General features: G+C 39.1%; 1 protein-coding gene across 10 annotated transcripts; it reads left to right on the top strand.

The window, feature by feature from the left end:
- Window positions 1–1,712: 1,712 nt before the first annotated feature.
- Window positions 1,713–20,470, top strand: brd8a (bromodomain containing 8a). 10 transcript variants are annotated; one of them, XR_003694114.1, is made up of 21 exons: window positions 1,713–2,180; window positions 2,589–2,685; window positions 7,101–7,170; window positions 7,291–7,340; window positions 7,487–7,609; window positions 7,719–7,799; window positions 7,934–7,998; window positions 8,882–9,024; window positions 9,486–9,575; window positions 10,848–11,039; window positions 13,182–13,272; window positions 13,647–13,790; window positions 14,063–14,223; window positions 14,467–14,947; window positions 15,067–15,110; window positions 15,245–15,513; window positions 15,686–15,778; window positions 16,653–16,721; window positions 16,927–17,261; window positions 18,502–18,546; window positions 18,819–18,861. XR_003694114.1 is itself a non-coding variant. In XM_028595884.1 (21 exons), the coding sequence occupies exons 1-21, from the start codon at window positions 2,138–2,140 to the stop codon at window positions 18,876–18,878; spliced, it is 2,694 nt and encodes an 897-aa protein (XP_028451685.1). In that variant the 5' UTR covers window positions 1,713–2,137; the 3' UTR covers window positions 18,879–20,470. The 10 variants fall into 10 exon arrangements, 8 of the variants coding, with proteins under 8 accessions (XP_028451685.1, XP_028451689.1, XP_028451686.1 ...); XM_028595884.1 differs by having other exon boundaries at window positions 16,927–17,209; window positions 18,819–20,470; XM_028595888.1 differs by having other exon boundaries at window positions 13,707–13,790; window positions 16,927–17,209; window positions 18,819–20,470.
- The last annotated feature ends 1,175 nt before the right edge of the window (window positions 20,471–21,645 follow it).

Below are 21,645 nucleotides of genomic sequence, written 5' to 3' on the forward strand. Positions count from 1 at the left end.
TGAGTAATCAGTATTCATTATCTGCCACAATTTAATGTTAGAATAAATTAAAAAAAGTCGTCCAAATGTCATCAACATTAATTTCAGTTTCAAGTGCTTTTACAGTGTAACACATTATTACGCCTTCAGCAAACATGTTGATTTTGTATTTTATGATTTTATCTGTAGGTCAGATGTAACCTGTGGGTGTTTATCTGACAAAGTTACATGGAACATTGTGCAGATTTACAGTATAGCAGTAGTAAGGAATGACTCTAAATGCACAATGATTCACAGGTAATAATGCAACATTTCAAGAGGGTCTTATCAAGCTCGAAAAAAAAATGTAATTTTTTCCTACAATAAATGCACAGGATCACTGGATAGCATGCAATAACCTTTATCTGACACTAACTTTGCAAGGTAAGTGATTGAGTTTTTGTCAAAGTGTGAGTTTTCTTAGACTTACAGTATGTGACTCATGCCTATCCTCTACAAGGTTTCCAGTCTTTCCTGTAGAGCTGACAGTTATTCCACACAGCAGCAGGGGGCGAAGAGGCAGTGCTATGGAGTTAAATGTCAAGTGCCTCATTAACATTTGATTCCCTGTAGTAATTGGTCTCTCTCTGTGGAAGATACTGGACCGTATGAGTAGAAAGAGCCGCTGTTTCATCTAACCAACCTCTGTCACAAAGTCAGTCATTAATTTGTCCAGTGTTATGTTGCATAACCCAAGCAGGGACTGTTCAGATTCTGTGGTCCTACTTAGTAACAACTCAATATTGTTTCCTATGCCTGACAAGTATAAACTCTTTCCATCCATCCAGTCAGCCAACCAGCATGTCTCCTCTCTCATATTGTTCATTAATGACACAAGCTACATCATAGGATCGTTGAAACCAGAGAGGAGGGCCGAGTGCCTGCATATACCATCAACACTTGTGTACACATGTTTAATGTTGACATTTACAGATCTGTCTTTGGGTATACTTTATTTCCTTATGAGTAGATCTACATAACACAAAAGAAATACTCTGGTGTAAGTGGTTTATAAATAGAAATTATGTATTCTGGTATAATTTAAGAATAGCAAATACTCCCTCTTGTGTAGACCATTGACTACAACTCAGGGGGCTTGGAAAAGTCATGTCTCAATTAAAACAATTAATTTTGTTATTACAGAGACATAAATAAATGTTTTTTTTTAACATGTTATGATACAGTAAAACCATTGGGAAAAAATAAATACATATAAGAATGTGTATTGTATTTCACTTTATTTCTTTTTTTTGGCATTTTCAATCTTTTATCTAGCTATAGTAAGCTATGCAATTTGCTACAGTGCATTTGCAATACCTGTACAGCAGTTTCATTTTTCCAATGCATGATTGCTATGCTAGATATGATTCATAACTTAATTGTATGACAACAAGTATCTAACGTTAACTGGTTAGGTTTTTCAAGTGGCATCAAATATCTTCCCTACATTTAGGCTCAAAGGCAAAAAAAAAGAAAAAAAAAGGGTTAGTCTCACATTTGTACATGTATTATTATTATTATTATTATTATTATTGTTGTTGTTGTTGTTGTTGTTGTTGTTGATGTATTGTTATTCTACAGCCACAAGAAAAATGGCATATTTTTGTAAAACTATAAAACAAGCGATTTAAAAGAGCTAGTTAGCTAAGTTAGGAAAAGCACCCCGGGGTGTAGCTAACGTTACCATCATTCAGCTTCTGTGGTGGTGGGCGTGTACAAACAGTTCGCTTCTAGCTGCAAGCTACAATGACAAATAGCATTAGTGACTATAGTAAGCTACATTTTTATCGTCTGGCTGTTTCTTGGTAGCACAGACACTGTCGAGGTTAACGCGAAATTAAACCGTGTTTGCGAGTGTTTAGCTACATAGAAAGCCCTATAACGTTATAGCGTTTGAGCTAGCTAGTTAATCTTTAAGTTACCAATGAGCTAAGACACGCGAGACAAGTGACTTTAATGGACAACGGTGATTGAGCTTGCTAGCTAGAAAGATAAATCTTGAAAGCCTCAACACCCATAACGTAACATTCATTGATGTTAAGGTCCATAATTTGATGTATATCGTTTTCGGATCTCGCCAGTGTTATATTTATTGCTGCGTTTCGATCTACCAAGATGTATGGGATGTCGGAATGACAGGAAAATGGCAAACGGGGTTGGAAGTGAGTAACGTTAACGTTGATACATAGCAAATGACATGACATGCTATCCGTTAGCAGTGAACGTGTCGTACTGTTGATGTTATCACTACTAACTTCCTGCACGGCAGCCTCCGCTCCCTGCAGGGGAGCCAGCAAGTATTAATGGCTGTCATTACGAGTTGACAGCTCTATTTACACTAATGGTGGGTCCACCAACAGTATAAACGACATGCTTTTGGTGCACTGATTTTAACACGTATGTGTCCATAGTGTCCTGTATAGTGGGCAGCTTTAGGTAGCATACAAATTAAGCCGAGTTTACGAGATGAACAGTTTCCTTACCAGGCCTGAGAACTGCAGCGGACAATCAGTTGAACATAAACTATATTGCATGTGTCATGTTTTGTTCATTTTCTTCCACATCTGCAGAACACAAGCTACTTGTCATTGGACCAATAGAGCCATGGTCAGTGAGGGAGAAGCTGTGTTTGGCCACATCTGTTATGAAGAGTGGAGACCAGAACTGGTACTGTAGCTACTACTGCTCTATTCTTGCCACTTTAGTCCAAAACGGGTGTCACCGGTCTATTATACAGTCATACATAGCCATTTGTAATTTGAACATGTATGAATATGTTAAAGTTTTTGGAGGTTACTTGCTTTATGGCAGTGTATAAAGAGTTCAGTTTTTTTTACACATTCAATATTTTACTTAAAGGTATAATATGATGATAATACAAAAATAGTCCCTCTCAATTATGAACCATTAGAGGGGTGTAGTGGTGTCTGTAGCTGCAGATTCTGCCCTTTGCCTGTATTTTCTCTTTTCTTCTTATTTTGCTGTGTGTGGGACGTCTATGGACGTCAGCAAAGAGCCTTTGGGTGCCACGTGGGTGTGTAACACCCAGCCAGCAACAGAGTGCATTGTGCAGCCGTTATCATTCCTAGGTACTGCCGCTTTGTCACGCCCCTCAGCGTCTGATACAGACACACAAGTTTAACCGACACACAGACAGGATGGAACTCTGTATTCGCACAAAATAAGGCAATATGGGTTAACACTAACAATTACCGGACATATGATTTAAATAGCCGTATAATAAAAAGCAATAAAACACAGAACACACAAAGGCTATGATCCAATTTCCAACAAATGTGTAAGGGTTAATGGTCTGAATGGCGGAGGCAATCGTCCTCCGCTGCGCATCGGATGGTTCACGCCTCACCGTCGTCCATTAATACCTGACAATGGACACCTTGAAGGGCATTAACCTGCTTACACCATGGTCACTTGCCAAATAACATATTTTTAAAACATTAGTTCATATTTTAATTAGTTTTACAATCGAAATCTAAAGTTTATCCAAACGATAACTCTGTTTCCCTGGTTACGCCTGACGGTTTGACTAATACCTGGAACAATCATTCCCATCCATCAGGTTCTTATGCAATGCAAACGTTGTTCTCTCCACCAGGAATTAGGAAGAACCTTAGATACGACTTGCTTTCCTTAGCAACCGGAGATATTTATATAGTCCGCTCAGCTGATAGAACCCTTCAGTTTAGCTACGAGCCAGAAAGCTAACGCTATGCTAGCAAGATCCAAAATCAATAACATTGTGTACAGTTGGCAATCAGTAAAAATAATTTGACAGTATGTTGAACAACAAGACAAGCTAGCTATCCAGCCATGTCATTGTCCCCAAAACAATATAACGACTTTTACGAAGAATTTGATCCGCAATGTGTAACGTTACTGTCGGCTGCAGCGGCGCAGCCTGAAGCAGCGAGCTGAACAGTGAACGGGACGTGAGAGATAACGTTATTCGCTGTGAAACAAAGTCAGTCCAGAGGGCCAGTATAACTTACTTCTTGCAGCCTGTGTTTTTTTGGCGCCATCCTGTGGTGTTCAGAGGACGATTTGGAAATAATAAATCCACATTTGCTTATTGATTTAATGTAGCGCATTCATTTAGAACAGTAAACAGTCAGTTTCACCGAACTCCTTTAGTAGGTGTCCTGCATCACTTTTTAATGGACACCCTGCAGCCAATCAGAATTGAGTATTCACCCAGACCATGGTATAAATTTTATTAAAAGTCAGCAGAAGTCAGCAGAATGAACTCGTCACAAACTTTGCAAACTAAGCATATAGGCTACTGTACAACAGTAAAAAAAAACTTAATTCACAGAGTAAGATGGGAAAATATGCTGGCTCCAAACGCTGTTTAACCACCCTGTCTCCCCACTGCCTCGTTCTTCCGAGGCTTGCATTGAATAGAAGTGCTCTACTGCTTGACTCAGCACTCCCTGAATCTCTCAATGTCTTAACAGAGGCAAAACCCAACTTTTGTATAAATTATAATTTATATGTAAGGGACTGTTCGTTATTTATTTCAGGGGCTACCAGAGGAGTTTTGGGATCTTTAGACAAAATAGAGCTGACCCACCCTTCACCAACAATACATTTTAGATGACCCTCCAAAATGATATGGAAAAAAGGGATGACCCTCCCCAACACTTTATTAATGCCTTCTGTACTGGTTTGTGCTTGGCAAAGATGTACAGATGCCCATTGTTTTTTTTTTTTTTTACAGCCATGACATATGTGACTAAACCTCTGCATTCTGATCTTATGCATCACACTCCCCTGTTATGGTGTGGTGGCCATTTCAGTAGATTTACTCACTAACATTGTTGTGGAAACTAGGAAATTAAATGCACACTTCCTGCATTACTGCATTACTTCAAATACTAAGTTACTCCTCTAGTAAACTAGTATTCACATGAAATAAAACAATAAAACATTGAGACCATTCAGCAAAGCACACTGGGTAATAAGAAATGCAACACTGGTTGCTATGGACTCTCCTCAGTCATTGTATATTTTAGCATAGGTAAAGCTGCCAAAGCTGAACATTATCCAAAACTCCATTTCTCAGACGAGCGTCAATTTGGGAGCTTGCATGCTACCGCTCCTTCCTTCTCAAATGCCTTGAAAACTTGTTTGCATAATTTCACAAATAATCACCGCGACTGAAAGGATATTTGAGTCGGGTATGGCTGCAGCCTGGAGACCTTCCGTCTCATTCCCTCCCGGCTGGTGCTGTCCACGAGCTTCGACTTTTCAAAATAAAAGCTTGCGTCTGGTCCGCTGTGTTTTCGTACAGTGTTTTGGATGTTTTTGAACTAAACAGTACGGCAATCATGCTAATGAATAAAAAAAAATATTCTTAGTTACAACACGATGGAGCTAGCAAAGTAGTTTTGTGTTTATATGTGGAAGCGGGATTTATTCAGTTTGGGAAATCCCACGGTCTCCTACAGCTCAAATTGTCTGGCTGACTAAACAGGGAAGGACCCATCTGCTAGTGATAGGGGCTGAGACTGAGAGAGCTTCATGGAGCTACATAGATAAATATGCACCAAACAAGCCACTTTGAAATTTTGTTGTTCTCATGAATACAAAAGTTGAGTGACCCTCCCCCCTAGACTAAAAAAAAATTGGATGACCCTCCCATCAACAAAGAATAAAAAGACATGACCCTCCCCTATTTTCCTCCGGTGGTACATTCCATAAATACCGAACGGTCCCTAAGTTGTCTTGGCAACATATCTTATAGGTCACACAATATTAGGCTATTTAATATGCTATTATTGAATGTATGTATTTGGCATTTTTCCCCATGGACATTTTAGTAGGGGTGTGACGAGACAAGATGGTACACCATATTGGGTTCGCTGAAACAAGACAAGACTTCAACACTATTTTAAAGAAAATGAAATATGAATGGAAAAATAGTCTTTTATTCTATCAAAAGTCTCAAAATGAAAAATGTGCACACTGAAAGGTTTTGCCACAAACTCAAATAACTGACTTCGCTCTTGTATAACTAAACTCTTCAGACCTAATAACTGCGGCCTGAGCTTCTAACTTCTAATTGAAGCTGTGTGTGACCTTCTAACTGAACTACTTTAGTTTCTTCAAATAAAAAATGAAAACAGTAAAAATCTAGACTTGTTTTTTAAATTGTAAACCATAATCAAAGTAAGTAGTACTCTCTCAATAATCAAAGTGCAAACAGAGACTGACCAATTTTTTTTCAAGCATGGTACATTGCTCAGCCTAAGATATGGTCACATTTCACAGTGATTACATTCTAAAGCACAAATTAATAACCATCAAACACTCAACAGATGATTTTGTGGAGACAGATGCTTTTTTCTGCTCCTCTGCATTTCATTCATTGCAGCAGTAAACAAGGAAGTAGCTACTCTAGTATTGATTTATGACCATTTTAAGACGAGGGGAGAACATTTCTCTTTGTTTAATATCATTAAAAGTAAAGTTAGGCTTTGCTGTTCATTTAAAAAAGAATGGGCACTACCTCTCCTCTGTCACTCTCTAGCTTGCTCAACCATAGCTGCTCTCTCTCTCTCTCTCTCTCTCTCTCTCTGGCTTATTGAGCTAGGGAGGAGGGGCCAACGTTTAACACTGTGAACAAACAGTAAGCGATGTTTACTACATAACATGCCTTTAAGATTAGATTAGATATTGTCAATACGGGTGACTGTTTTGTCAGCATTGTTGCCCCTATGTGTGCTTGAAAGGATGGTTGCTTTGGCTTTCACAATCCAAAGACATGCAAATAAAAAGATTGAATCATAGGTAGGCATGTGGTTGCCTGTAGCTACATGCTTTCAATGGTGGTGCCCAGTGCATGCTGGCTTTAATTTTGCATACATTTTGCATGAATTTACAACTTAAAGCCTTCCAAAAAATAGAAATAACAAACAAATGGACACAATAGACTATATAGGCTATAGAATAATTTAGACTTTGGAGAAATAAATGTCTTAAAAATACAATGAACCGGAACAGAAATAGTAGCCTGCAGTGTGTTTTCATCTTTGATTGTCTTGATTTCTTAATCTCAACAGGGTATCTGTCAGTCGAGCCATCAAGCCATTTGCAGAACCCGGGCGACCACCTGACTGGTTCTCTCAAAAGGTATGACAAAATCCAAGCTCACTCTACCGCAGAACACAGTGACCAAATTCACCAATGTTTGGCAAATTATATCTTGTCCTGTCACAAAGTTGTTCTTGATTCACCTTTGGCTCTTCACAGCACTGTGCCTCCAAGTACTCTGAGCTCCTGGAAACAACAGAGGCCCCAAAGTGAGCGCATAAGTGACTTTTATCTCTAGCATGTTTTTGTAGACTTGCAAACTAAAATATATCACATAGCTTAATACTGTTTGACACATGCATGTCTTATACCAGAAAACAATGTCCTAAACTAATAATGCATTTGTTACCTTAAGGCGGAAGCGTGGTGAGAAAAGTGAAGTGGTGGAGACAGTGGAGGACGTGATAGTACGCAGGCTGACAGCTGACAGGATTGATGAACTAAAAAGGTTGATCAAAGAAACACAGGAGAAGCACAGGTGCACAGGCATAGCTTTTAACAGCATGAACACATCACTGTCGTTTTGAAAACCCCCAAAAAACAAAGTAGTTGCATCATAAACTGCTGTTGATATGTTTCTGTTATAGGAAGCTGAAGAGAGAGGCTGAACTGATTCAAGCAGGACGTCTAGATTCCAAACTAGAAGAGTTATGGGAAGAAGTTCTGCAGTAAGAGACATCAAACCTTCTATCTGTCCTGTTTATACAATGATGCAGTACATTTTTTTTCTGTTTGTAAAGCTTAGACATTAGAAACTATCTACTAACCCACAAAATATATTATCTTAATGTTTGTCTTTCAGGAAGGAGAAACTGGAGGAGGAAGAAACAGAGTTGAAAAGAAAAAACACAAATGCTTCTTATCAGGGTATCTTCTTCACTTTAAGGGGTATTTTAGGGGGAAAACACCAATGCAGAATTATCGTAATTGTATTGATGCTCCATAAATTGTATGTTTACTTCTGAAACATCCTCAGCTGTTCTTCAATCACTTGGCCCGTATGCTCACATTATCCATTATTTAACCTTAGCTTAAAGTGTAACATATTTTAGAGGTGGCGGATTGATTGATAACATTATATAGGTAAGCTGCTTTTACTGGATTACTGTTGGAAAAAAAAAATGCACAGGAAAAATTTATGACATATTTCTTATTTCGTTGGAGCTGAACACTCACTTTGAGCTTATCCTCTTATACATTAGTACCACCAAAATCAAATGGGTACATTTGATACAATGGCCATTTTGGGACAACTCAGATTTAACTGTTCAGGCTCAGCTCAACATTGCTAGTTTTGGCTCAGTCTTAGCTCGTAGACTTTACTTTGTCAGCAAACATTAGCATGTCAACATGCCCACAGTTAGCATGTTAATAACATGCTAAAGTTTAGCATATTAGCTTGTTAAATTCATAACATGCTATGGTCAGCATGCTAACATGTATGTAAACATGATAACTGTAACCTGTGTCATCAATAATCACAGTAGGCTGATGACAGTTTGGTAATATTAGTAATTTGACCTGTTGATAGCGCTAGAAAGTCTGGGGAACACCAACGTCAGCAGGATCTATCCTCTGGGGACCACCAATTTTCTTATCAAATTTCACAGCAATATGTTTAATAGTTGTCAAGTATTGGACCAATACACCAACTAAACCTGGCACCTTTTTCTTGTGAAAAAAGTTGAACATCAGCTTTCGTGTGACTGATAAGAGAATCCTCTCTATATGCTGCCCCTCCCTCTTCCAGCCAGACAGGTGGCAAAGAACACACCTAAGCGAGTGCCAAACATCACCATGCATTCACCCTCAGACTGTAGCTCCCCAAGCAAGGAGTTCTCACCAGGTGACCCACTCGAGTGTTTGACACTGGCTCTTGGATCAACAAAAAATGTAAGTTACTGAAGGTTCAAAAGAATTTTAAGGTATATTAAAACAATGTATAGACTAATACAAAAATAATCCTTTTAAATCATGTGTGTGGCGGTGTCTGTATCTGCAGAGACCCTGCACTCTGCGTGTATTTTCTCTTTTCTCATTATTTTTCTGTGTGCGGGACATTTATGGGCGTCAGCAAAGAGCCTTTGGGCTCCAAATGGGTGTGTAACACCCAGCCAATAACATCGTGCAGGGTGTGCAGCCCATTCCCAGGTACCACTGTGTCACGCCCCTCGGCATCTCATACCAATGCACAGTTTAACTGACACACACACACACACACACAGACCATCCTGCGGAGGTGTGGGTGTGATTATTTATGCTTTAGAGCGTAACCGCTGTGAGACAATCAGAAAATAACGTTTTTTTCCTCGATTTACTTTGTTCGGCGCTCCCTCTCTGCCTTTACTCTCCAGCTCGCTCGACCACCGCTGCTCTCATGTTCTTTTTCTGGCTTGTTAAGCCGGGGAGGAGGGGCCAACTTGAACGCTGTGTGTTTAAAAACAGTAAGCAATACCTCCTACATATTATACCTTTAAAGTCTGCCCTACTTGTTAATAATCATACTTTTGCATGGAACATTTAAAAACTGTATTTTTAGTAGGGGTAATGCTTATGTTACAAATCTGAGTGAAACCTTGTGCTATGGCCATGGCACTTGGCAAATGATAAAAGACAAATATATATATAAAATATCCTGTGTATTAACTTTGAACTGTTAGAAATAACTTGCCAGCACTGCTGTACGGTATTTATATATATATATTAGGGCTGAAACGATTCCTCAAGTAACTAGAATAATTTGATTACTAAATTCTTTGCCTCAAGTGAAGGGGCTAAGAGAAGAGACAGGCAAGAGAAAATTACAGAAAGTTTGGGATCATTTAAAGCTGCAAAAAAACGAAAACTCTGTACAGTGTGTCTATTGTAAAGTCGAACTAGCTTTCCACAATAGCAGGGCGTCAATGCTACATCCTCTCAGGAGAAAACATCAGTCTACTCATCCATTCCACGCAACAAACTCTGTTTGCTACGGATCTTGAAATTTGGACAAATTCTTGTAAACTTAGCTGCTGCCAGAGACAAACCAGCCCCTACTACTTAATATGCACGTGAATGACGTCATCGGACGATGCCGGTGATGTCCGCATTCTTCATTCTTTCTCCTCACTCAGTATTACCGTTCTGAAAATGTGTCCACCAGAACAGTATACAGTAGTTGAATAGCCCTGCTGTAAGCTTTGTATAGTCACATTTACCTGGGCTTAGTGAAAAGCTCTTTTGCATATCCAGTGTAAAGACATGCAGGCATGAAGGGGAATGGGGCGAGAAAGATTTACATTAGGGCCACCAAAAATTTACTTTGGCCTACAGAATAAGGGGCTTGGTGGCCCGTGCGCCCAATGCTTACAAATATAAGTATTTATCCCTGTTATTGTATGCAATTTAGGCAAAACAAATGTTGCTTTTTTCTAAAAAGTAAACCTCTTGTTTATGTATTTACTATTGCTGTTTACTATAAAACAAAAGTAATTTCTTATCAGATTACTGAATCGATGGAGTAATCAGTAGAAGACTCGATTACTAAAATAATCGATAGCTGCAGCCCTAATATATATTAAAATATGACTTTATTTATATTTCAGAAAAGGGTCTAATATTCTTGACCATTCCCACAGTCTCTACAATAGAGACACTTAATCAGAGTTGATCAGTGAAGACAACCTTTGATTGGTATGAAAAAAAATATGACATCACGTTTCTCTCTCTGTCGCTAGGCTTCAGGATCAGCCAGATTAATGTCAATTGCTGAGTCTTCTGGACCCGGTAATGATGACATCAGCCACGGGTCACTTCTGGATGACCCCACCCAAAAGAAGCTTCTGGGCCAGAAAGCCACACCACCACCATCTCCGCTCCTGTCAGAGTTATTGAAGAAAGGCAGTATCTTGGCCACAAATTCCAGACTGGTATGTGGAGGGGACTTACTGTATTATGCCAACAGTGCCAATCTCTGTAATGAATGTTCAAGTCAGCAGGGCATCCCATCTTCATCTCATTATTTGTAGAGTTACTGTGTGTTTAGGAAGTATTTAATCATTTTGTTTCTCTTTTTGTTGTAGTTTTCGTAGCTGTGGGTTGTTTTGCCAATTGCATTAAGCATTTAGTCATCTTTGCAAATGTATTGCATTGTAATGTGTTGGAGTTTTCACCTTAGGATATCTCAGTGTCAGGATTTTCTCTCAATAGATTTGTAAAGTTGGATGGGGTGCATGTGTGAACAACAACTTAAAGTGATGGTTCGGAGTAATTTACCCTAGGGTCTTTTGCACCATGACCTCGAGCCAAACACCCCCCCAGAATCTTTTTTCACCTGGGTCTAACATTGGGCGAGTTAGCGTAGAGTAGCGTTAGCAGCTGAATAGCTTAGCGCAGGGGCTAATGGACCCACGTTTGTATCTCGTAAATGGCTCCACTAATAATGCCCGAAATGATACCAAACTTCTACACTAGTACATATAGGTTATGCACTCATAAAACAATGTATTGAAAAGTTTGTAAGTACACCAGAAGTTTATGAACACTTGCCTGCTCTCTTCTGCTCTCTGTTGCTGCTGCTGCTGCTACCTGCAGTTAGATGAGTGCTTAGGGCTGTCCACAAATTACTACACCGAAAAGAGATACAACAAAAATATTTATTAATTTAATGATTAAATAAGGTAATGTCTCCAAACGTACCTCAATGATTACTTGTCTCCTGCTAGTTATATTACAGCACTTACTTTAAAAAATAAGTTAAATTAAATTATTATTATATATTTTTGTTGCATCTCTTTTCGGTGTTGTAATTTGTAGACGTCCCTAAGCACTCGTCTCACAGCAGCAGCTACAACAGCAGAGAGCAGAAGCCAGCAGGCAAGTGTTATTTACATAAACTTCTGGTGTACTTACAAACTTTCCAATCCATTGTTTTATGAGTGCATAACCTATATATACTAGTGTAGACCTTTGGTATCATTTCGGGCATTATTAGTGGGGTCATTTAAGAGATACAAACGTGGGTCCATTAGCCCCTGCGCTAAGCTATTCAGCGGCTAACGCTACTCTACGCTAACTCACCCAATGTTAGACCCAGGTGAAAAAAGCTTCTGGGGGGGTGTTTGGCTCGAGCTCATGGTGCAAAGGACCCTAGGGTAAATTACTCCGAACCATCACTTTAAATCCACTCCTTTTTGAATGGAGGTGTTGTCTTAGGCTGTGCTACACAAGTTCATTAATAGTACTGTTTGAAACCATTGAAGTGTTCTCTATATGCCTGGTTTTTGTCCTGGGTATTATGCCTATCTGTGGTCATATGCACTCTAAACACACCTATCCTTAACACATTTTCTTTTTGTTTTAAGAAATAAAAATGTATCATTTGACAGTTAACACAACACTAAATCTATTTTGCATTTGTTTTTATGCTAAAATTGCCATCATAGCTGAAGAGTTCAGTGTTTTGTTTTAATGCACAAGCATCTTTTCGCAAACTGCAGATGACTGGCTTTTGTTTCCAGGTTACTGTCATGTACCTTTTTTTTTACTTTCAAGCCTTTTGTCATATGTCATCAGTGTTTTCCATACAGCATAATTTCCCATTGCAGCTAAGGGAGTGTTGTTCAGCAAGTCACAGTTACCTCCTGGAATTATCCAGCTTGTTTTGTGTTTTTTCCATTTTTATGAAGCCTACTCTGCTAATGTGAAATCCCTACATGTCAGAATACGTATATTCTTTACTAGATCTTTCCTCACATTCTTTTGGTAATGTTTCTGCTCTGACATGCAGTGCTGCCTGTATGGCCCTTTGTATAAACATACACGCAGGGATTCCAGTCAAGTTGTAGAAATATCACAAAGGCATTCAGTTTAGATTTCTAGTATTTATAAAATGATGTAGTGTACATATAAAATTCACATTCACATAATGGATTACTATGTGACAAACAACAACATTTCTGATTTGACAAGTTTCTTTTTTAATACAACATAAATAATAATGCTTTTATTTGCACTTTGTGTACAAGAAAACTGGAAAATGTTTGACATGCATGTATGCGTTTATATCCCAGATTGGGGAGGGTGACGTGACCACCGGTAATATGACAGCAGCAAATGACTTGCAGCTGGCTCCGCCTAGCCAACCTCTCTCTCAGGCAACAGGTACAGATACAGTGTTTTTTTTTTTTTTGTTCATAATTTTCTTTACACTGATCAAGACAAATTCCATGTAGTAAAAAAGTAAAAGTAAGTAAAAATAATAAAAAAAATAATAATAACATAATAACAAAATAATTGATTGAAATAAGATTTAATTCCAATCAAGACAATATATAGTAGAATCCCCTTTGGCACAAAAAAACATGTAGGAACATGTTTTATATTTGTTAGTTTTATTCCTTGCATCCTTAATGTATATATGCTTTCTATAGAAAATTGCTCCTATTTGCTCATACATTTGGCCAGCTCAAAGCCTTCACTCCTTTGTCTGCACTCTACACTTTGTGTGTTAATGTGTATGAATGCTTGCATGGCAGGTGCCCCGATGTTATCCCGTCTCCTGGAGGCAAGTCCAACCCAGTTTTCTGCTCCGTTAGGTTTCATGGTCAGTGCTGACTCGGCCTCCAGTGCTCCTCTCTCTGCTGCCACTTCTGTGCCTGTTGACTCTGCTGCAAGTACAGGTCCGTCCACTTTGACCCAAACCACTCCGCGCTTAATCAACAGGCTAAACCTCGCATCCTTAATGGCACCTGCTTTGTAGCTAGAGAATTTAATTTCACTTCAGTTCAGTTTTCTCTTGTGTGGATATCTAGAGGTATCTCAATATCTTTGTAAACCCAAAGCAAACAATTGTTCAGATTTATTGTGCTTACAAACTGCTACAGCTACTACTGCTAGTTTAAAGTTGTATCTTGGAAAACAAAAAAGTTGAAAATCAGTTGTTTGTGTGCAGAGATGGATGTTATGGTGCCATCTTTGCCCCCTGGATGCCAACTTGTCTCTGCAGAGGATAAAGTGTCAGAGCTCAGTGAGGAGGATGTGTCTGGGTCCTACATGGGGGATGAGCTGGACCTGAAGACAGTGGGGGACATTATTGCCATCATTGAGGACAAGGTGAAAAGTACTATATATTTTTACAGCACTTGAGATCAATTGTCGACAAATTGTGAAAGAAATACCTGCTTGAGGTTTTAAACATTCTTTTAAAATATATATTTTGGTCATTAATCTAGACAGTTATGACATTAGTTTACTCACCAACATCCCTGTGATTTACAGGTCAGGACATGCAAACTATAAAATAAAATGAAACTCAATTTTTCTGTAAGATCTAGAGTTATATCTCTTCCTCTACAGGCAGATGAGATTGTAGAGGCTTTGGATGCAGCTGCAGTTGAGGCTGCGCTGTCACTGTGTGAGGAGAACGGCCATGCTTTGTCTGGTGCCTGGGAGGCTGGGCCTTTCCAGCCCCATGAGTCTCACCCTGCAGTACCCACAGGGGACCCACAGTCCTTGTCTTTTCACAGTTGTCTGGAGGGGAAGACAGAATTGTTAGAAGTTCAGCGTGGGACTTCAGCTTCACTCTCCTCTGTTTGCAACAGTCAAGATAACGGTCTTGCAGCATTCCCAATGGGACTAAGGGGCCTTCCCCCCACCTCCTCATCCTCACGCAGCTCAAAGAGTTTGGAGCACTGCCACACTGCAGCACCTCCACAACCTGAGGCCATGAGAGAGACTGGAGGGTTGGCACACCAGAAAAGCCAAATTTCAAGGGGTGTTACTATAAAATGTGAGAGTAAGAAGTGGCCACAGCAAAGACCTGAAAAACCCCATGGAGGTATGCACACTCATGCATGAATACTAGTATTCACTTGCTTCATAACATGTAGTTTGCATGCAACTATGCATTTTGCATAACCATTTCCTTCTTATTATTCATCTTTACTATCTTGGCAGACTCAGTGTTAGAAGATAGCCCACTGACAGAAAGGCATCCCAAGGTATAGCACCCAACGAGGACAGAGCGAACATGATGCTTGTAATTGCTGTACTGAAATGCAGAAGTGCGTAGTTCCACAGTATTCCTGCACTGTAAGCTGTGTTTGAATCTCTGCATCTTTCTATGTCTTTGCAGGAGATGAAAGCGGAGGATGGAATTAGCGCTGGGGGAGGAGAGAATGCCTCGGGGACTAAAGTGTACAATGAGCTCAATGGGCCAGACGTGTGTGGAGAAGAAGATGGTGATGGGGTGGAGGGATTCTTGTCAGAGCCAGACGGCGAGATGGAGCTAGAACCTGCGGCCAGCGAGAGCGAGGATGGATACAGCCTCCATACGGCCTCCTCATCTCTACAGCTCCACACAACCGCAGACTCCATCCCCAGCAGCCCTGCCTCATCGCAGTTGTGAGTGAAACACACACAGGCGCACACACTGCAAGGAAAGATTGTTTTTCAGTTCTGTCACCTAGCAACATGTTTCACTGTGTGTTGCCGCAGATCAGGTTCTGCTTGATACTGTAATAATTTCCTCATGACCTTTCTGTTTGTACTTTTTTTACATACCATTGTTGTGCAGTTCTGTGTGCAGTGAGGACCTGGAAGCTCTACAAGCTCACAAGATCTGGAAGAAAGCCATTATGCTGGTGTGGCGTGCAGCGGCCAATCACAGGTCAAGATATGACTCTTAAAGGGATCTTTTGAAGTGGGGTTGTATAAGGTACTTCATCAATAGTCAATGTATTACCTACAGTAGATGGCGATCGACATACGCCCAGTTTAGCGGCAGACGTGAGTCCAGGCACGGAAGCAAAGCAATATACTGCTGTTAATGGGGGCAGCAGCAAAACACACTTTAGCCACTTAAAATAAGGCTCACCTAAAAAAACAGTATCAGTATCCATATTCCTATGCAGAAGTGCAACTGTGCCACACACTGTATAATGTCGCAGTTCAGCTGTTTGGGTCAGACTTTAAGCGGTTTATGGAATAGGCAAATGCAAGAAAATAAAAATTATGATTATGACAGCGATGACAAAATGCCGTTCACTGTGGACAAGATGATACCTTTATGAGCCAGAGAATACAGAAGAACTTTTACAGAGGGAGACTGAACGTCCATAGGAATACAGATATTCTATGGTTGAGAAAATGTAGTGCCAAAGGAAACAGCTGTCTGACGGCAAGGTAAAGCAGGGAAAAAAATTCAAAATATAGCGTACAAATAAACTGATATTGTTTTTTTTAGGTGGGCTTTTTTAGGTGGCTACAATATGTTATGCTGCAGCCCTTGTCCACAGAAGTACTGTATATTACTCAGCTTCTGTGCCGGGACTTCTGTCTGCTTCTCCATACTGGGGGCGTGCCAACCGGCATCTACTGTAGGTAATACACTGACTGTGGAGAAGTACGTCATACAACCCCACTTAAAAATCCAAACTGTTCCTTTAATAGTAACACTAGCTACTGATGCTCAGCCTCTGATGTGATATGCAATTCTTTGTATCATTTCTGAAACAGTTGTAATTTATGTGAACCTGTTGTAGGTATGCAAATGTCTTCCTGCAGCCAGTAACAGATGAAATTGCACCTGGGTACCACAGTATTGTGCAGAGGTAAGCACAGAATATGTTTGTGGTGGTCATATTTTATGGCTATTTTCATTTCACTAATAGTTGATAATAGTAGTTACTGCTCGGGGTGATCTTACATCACACAAATATAAACTTCTCAGACACTAAGAAAAAACCTTGTTTTTGCTAGATGACATTGGATTATTGACATGTAACAACACTCGAACCCCCTTCTTTACTTCTACAGGCCCATGGACCTTGCCGCCATAAAAAAGAACATTGAGACTGGTGTGATTCGGACCACTGCCGAGTTCCAGAGGGACATCATGCTGATGTTTCAGAATGCGGTCATGTACAACAGCCTGGATCATGACGTGTACCACATGGCTCTGGAGATGCAGCGTGATGTCCTGGAGCAGATCCAGCAGTTTCTGGCTACCCAGCTTATCATGGAGACGTCAGAGTCTGGTATCAGCGCCAAGAGCCTGAGGGGCCGTGAGAGCACACGCAAACAGGACTCTACTGACAAGGTGCTTCACTAGAATTTTGACAAAAGCAGAGAGTACAGAAGAAGAGACAAGGGTGAGACAACAGGCTGACTTAAAGGTAGAAGAAAGTGATGCTAAAGTAGATCTGCCTGACATTTTCCAAAGCATGACATTAGTTTTTGGAATGCTATCCTTTCAGGTAGCCATTGGTTTCGTATGCTTTAAAAATCAACTTGCAGAGACTGGAAACATTCAAGTAATGAGTAATCCATCATTAGTGAAAATCTTTTTGTCAGAAGTCAACTTTGTTTGTTTTTTGCAACAATCCACCTGTCACAATTTGTTTGTTATTCATCTTATTGCTCTGATTTTACAGATATCAGTTAGTTAATGCAATACCTTTTTTACTCAACTCCAATCTTGGATAGCGGATTATCTTTAAATTCATTACTATATTACTATAAAAAGACAATACATTTTTCACCGTGGTGATAACTGTATGTTTCAAACCAATGGTTGACTGAAAAGCAAGACATTTATTTTAAGACATAACATTTATGCTTTGGAAAATGGTAAGCAAACATGTAATAATGCAAAAAGAACATTACTGACAACTTCTTACCAAAGCATACAGTAAGTTTTTACATTGATATTCTACCTTCAAGAAAGCTATTGTTTTCCATTATTTCACAACGGTATTAAAAAGAACTGGCATTAGAGAGATTGATTGATTAGACTAGATTTGTACTAGAATCTGATTACAGTAACAAATGAACATTTTCAAAACACCTAGATAAGAGCTACATTAACTTTGACAAAACAACCTTACTTTTATTTTTACACATTCTATAATTCACCCTGTGATTTGTTCCTTCGTTACTTAAGCACCTAGTTGGCTGGTGACGAAGCAACACTCCTAAATGTTGTGATGACAAATGATGCAAGTTTCCATTGTTGAATGTTGATGTTTCATAGCGTACTGATGTTAATTGAAACAAGTGGTTGACTGGAAGGTAGGAGATGATTGTAAAACGTCATGCTATGCTTTGAAAAATGGCTGACATGAATATGTCTGTAGTGTATGTAAATATCTGATGTGAATAAGTAGTGCAATTGCAGTGCAGTGAGGAAATAATTAGTAAATGGATAAAATGGCCACGTGGCAAATACCACTTTATGTCTGTGTTGCAACAGTACTTCTCTTAAATCTTATTTCAACCTTTCCTTCTGCTGAATATATTCTGTGTATCATTCTTGGCATTATTTTGCTTCTTCTTGAGTCTTAAATGCACTTTTGTGTCGCAGCTCTGATGTGCTTTGTTTTCCTCCTACAGGACATTGTCTCCATGTCCTCTCCTGCCTTCCTTCTTTCTCTTTTTGTAAGTATCAATCCTACAGCCTTTCCAACTCTCCCTTTCTTTCTTTTCTTTTTTTCCGGAAGCAGACAGAATATAAACTACAGTTCTTGTATATATCAAAACAAAGGCTAACTCATTCATATAGAGCTAAATATGATAATTGGCTAAGTCATGCGTGAATTCAACATCTTGAAGCACAACTTGTTTGTGAAGCGCTGGTGTTGCTTCAGTCACATACTTTGAGTGAAGATGTGGTCTAATAATAGGTTGCTTCTTCCTCTCTTTGACTGCAGGATGGAGGCACCAGGGGGCGCCGTTGTGCCATAGAAGCTGACCTCAAGATGAAGAAATGAACAAACAGTATATGGACAGTATACAATAGTGTCGCTGGGTTGAAGTGAAAGGTGTGAAACCACAAAACTGAACTTATTCTGTCAGTTGCACCGATTCTCACTCTGCATAAAATGCAGTATAACCTTATTTGCACTCTAAATTAAATAGATAGACTGTGATATGGAGAAGCTTATTTCCTCTGAGACAGCCATACAGACATGGATTACAAACTGTATAATCCCAGATTACAGTGGTGCAGATCACTTAGGCTTAGCCTGCTCTGAATTACATCAGGTTGTATAAATGAAGATAAAAGTTACTCTCAAATTAAACCTGCATGAGTTTTGGTTGAACTTAAGATTAGTGTGGTTGATTTCGTGAAAACATACCATGTTGGTGATGATATGTTAAACCAGAGGCCAAAGAGTCTGATTAATTTAGAAATTGTAAATGGTCATACTACTTTCAAACAGAAACATTTTCATTTTTTGTATGGGATCATTTGAGTTTTATTTTTTAGTTTTCTAATTTTAAAAACTTTTAGATCATTTTTAAATATGGCTGTATTGTTTGTGCCTAATTGATTTCATCTAGGATAGACTTCCTGTGAACCAGTACCGACATGCATATTCTTAGTCAATTTTAGTATTTTTGAGAAAACGTCATGTTATTAAACTGTTTGGTGGAAAGGTTTAAACAATAAATCTTCATTGAACCACCAACCCACCACGTTCAGCTTGAATTTGCCATTTTTCTACGATTCCAACACAAAACACACCACAGCAGTAACCATGACAGATTGCTGATATCTTGCTGCTGAAGAGCTGTCAAATCAAAAATGTTCATGGCTTGACTTTCCCATGGGAAATTTAAATAGTTAGCATTTCATATCCTTATTTTTCTAAATCTGTCTGCTTTGCCTAATTCCTGAAATTAATGATTAATGTAATGTGTCAGTAGTGAAAAGCATGCAGATCTTTTCAGGAATGAGTTTTTTTTAAAGATTATTTTTTGGGGCTTTTCCCTTTAATGACTGGATAGACCGGAAAGGGGGAGAGAGATGGGGGATGACGTTCAGCAAAGGGCAGCAGGTCGGATTTGAACCCGCACCGCTGCAGAAGCCAACATGGAGCGAATGCTCTTACTGGGTGAGTTAGAGGCCGTCCCCAGGAACGAGTTTAAGCAGCAGTGGCAACATGGCATGAAGCTGTTAAGAATAACACAAGCATTACAAGATAAATATTTTAAACAGTGTTGTTTCCTAACCTCTGTAACTATTGTTACATAGCGATGGCTACACACAAACAGGAAACACCATCTTTTACAAAGCTCCCACTCTGGTATAGGACCGTTGATAAGGAAGGGTTTTGCATTTGGCTTTTGTTTAGTCACGTTTATTGTTATGTCAATTGACCTGATTAATAAAAAAAAAAAAATTAAAACATATTCATATTTTTTTTTATTAAACCAGAGCTACCTTGTGTACAGGATACCACATTGTTGCTGTTGTCAACTACCACTTTGTCCTTGCACATTTCTGTTGAGCATGCAAATACATCGTGTTTGTTTTCATTATGACCGTGTCCACTGACTTAAGTAAACAGTTAGTTTTTTTTTGCCATTTTTGTTCAATTTTGAAAAAATAAATATATATTAGCTTGATAGCTCAAATGTAGTGTCAAACAGAAAAGGTAAGATACTACGTAAAGTTGTACATGCAGTGTGTGAAGTAAGTCAAACCTCCTACTCTTATGTTCGAGGAAGCAGCTGGACAGATCACATGAAGGTGACAGTGTGAATGTACAGACACATTAAAGCCTTGGAGCACACTTTACTGTATGTGTGATGTTTTTCTAAAGGCACTAGTGAGTGGTTTTGACAGTGTAAATGTTTGGTTCAGCTTTTCTGTGACATTTTACGTTATTTAATTACCTTTTTGAAGATAAATAATCCAAATATTTATGAGTCTCACTGCCTGATTTACTGACTTCACTCCACAGCGCTGTGGAGATAGATCTGGCAATGCAAGACTACTGCCTGATCAACTTGAAATAAAGACACTTTATTTATTATACTGATTCTTATACCCTAAGTGGGATAATGTAGTCTTCTTATATATTGAACAATAATCACTAAATATGTTGCACATCACATGTCTGTCACCTGCATTTGCTTTCCTAATAATGTGACCAAACAAAGCGTTCAGTCAAACAAACATCAAATCATGAATGAACAAATCAGACAGGCCAAAACCTATTCTGGTTACATCTTTAATTTCCAGGTATATTTGGCTGAAAACTGAATTCTGCAGTGTTGCTTAAGTGTACTACCACACCAAATGATACCCAAACCTGATTTTTTGCATGTCACAGTAAAAGTTTTACATGTTGGTGAGTTACAGTGTGGACTTCAATATTCTAATTAGTTAAGATTGTTAGTGGGTCAGTAGTCATTAAGATGTGTCCTCTGAAAAATAAATATGCAACTAATAACACTCTCTCACTAGGGTGCATGCAACAGTAACAGGGAACACAGGATTAAATATTAACTTAAAAGTGCTTGAGATGAACCTGAATATTTTGGAAGTATGAGAACAGCTAAGGCAGTTTGGCAGTCTTAGTGCACAGAAACAAATGTTGATGTTGAGAGACTGAATCATCTGTGGTTGGTATAAACAAAGTTAACTCCACAAAGTTAGCGTCCTACTCATGACTAGAACTGACAAGACAAAAGTCAAATTATGGTTCCTAGCTGTGGGAGAAAGATGTTCAGTTCCACAGATATTTA

The sequence above is a fragment of the Perca flavescens genome, chromosome 13 (assembly GCF_004354835.1).
Source record: "Perca flavescens isolate YP-PL-M2 chromosome 13, PFLA_1.0, whole genome shotgun sequence".
NCBI classification, from domain to species: domain Eukaryota; kingdom Metazoa; phylum Chordata; class Actinopteri; order Perciformes; family Percidae; genus Perca; species Perca flavescens.

Bases quoted from the DNA above. Each gene is read 5' to 3' on its own strand.
- brd8a (XM_028595884.1), top strand. From the start codon at position 2,138: ATGGGATGTCGGAATGACAGGAAAATGGCAAACGGGGTTGGAA. The intron at 9,576-10,847 runs GTAAGCAATACC...CTCTGTCGCTAG, and splicing joins ACGCTGTGTGTTTAAAAACA to GCTTCAGGATCAGCCAGATT. The intron at 15,111-15,244 runs GTATAGCACCCA...ATGTCTTTGCAG, and splicing joins TGACAGAAAGGCATCCCAAG to GAGATGAAAGCGGAGGATGG.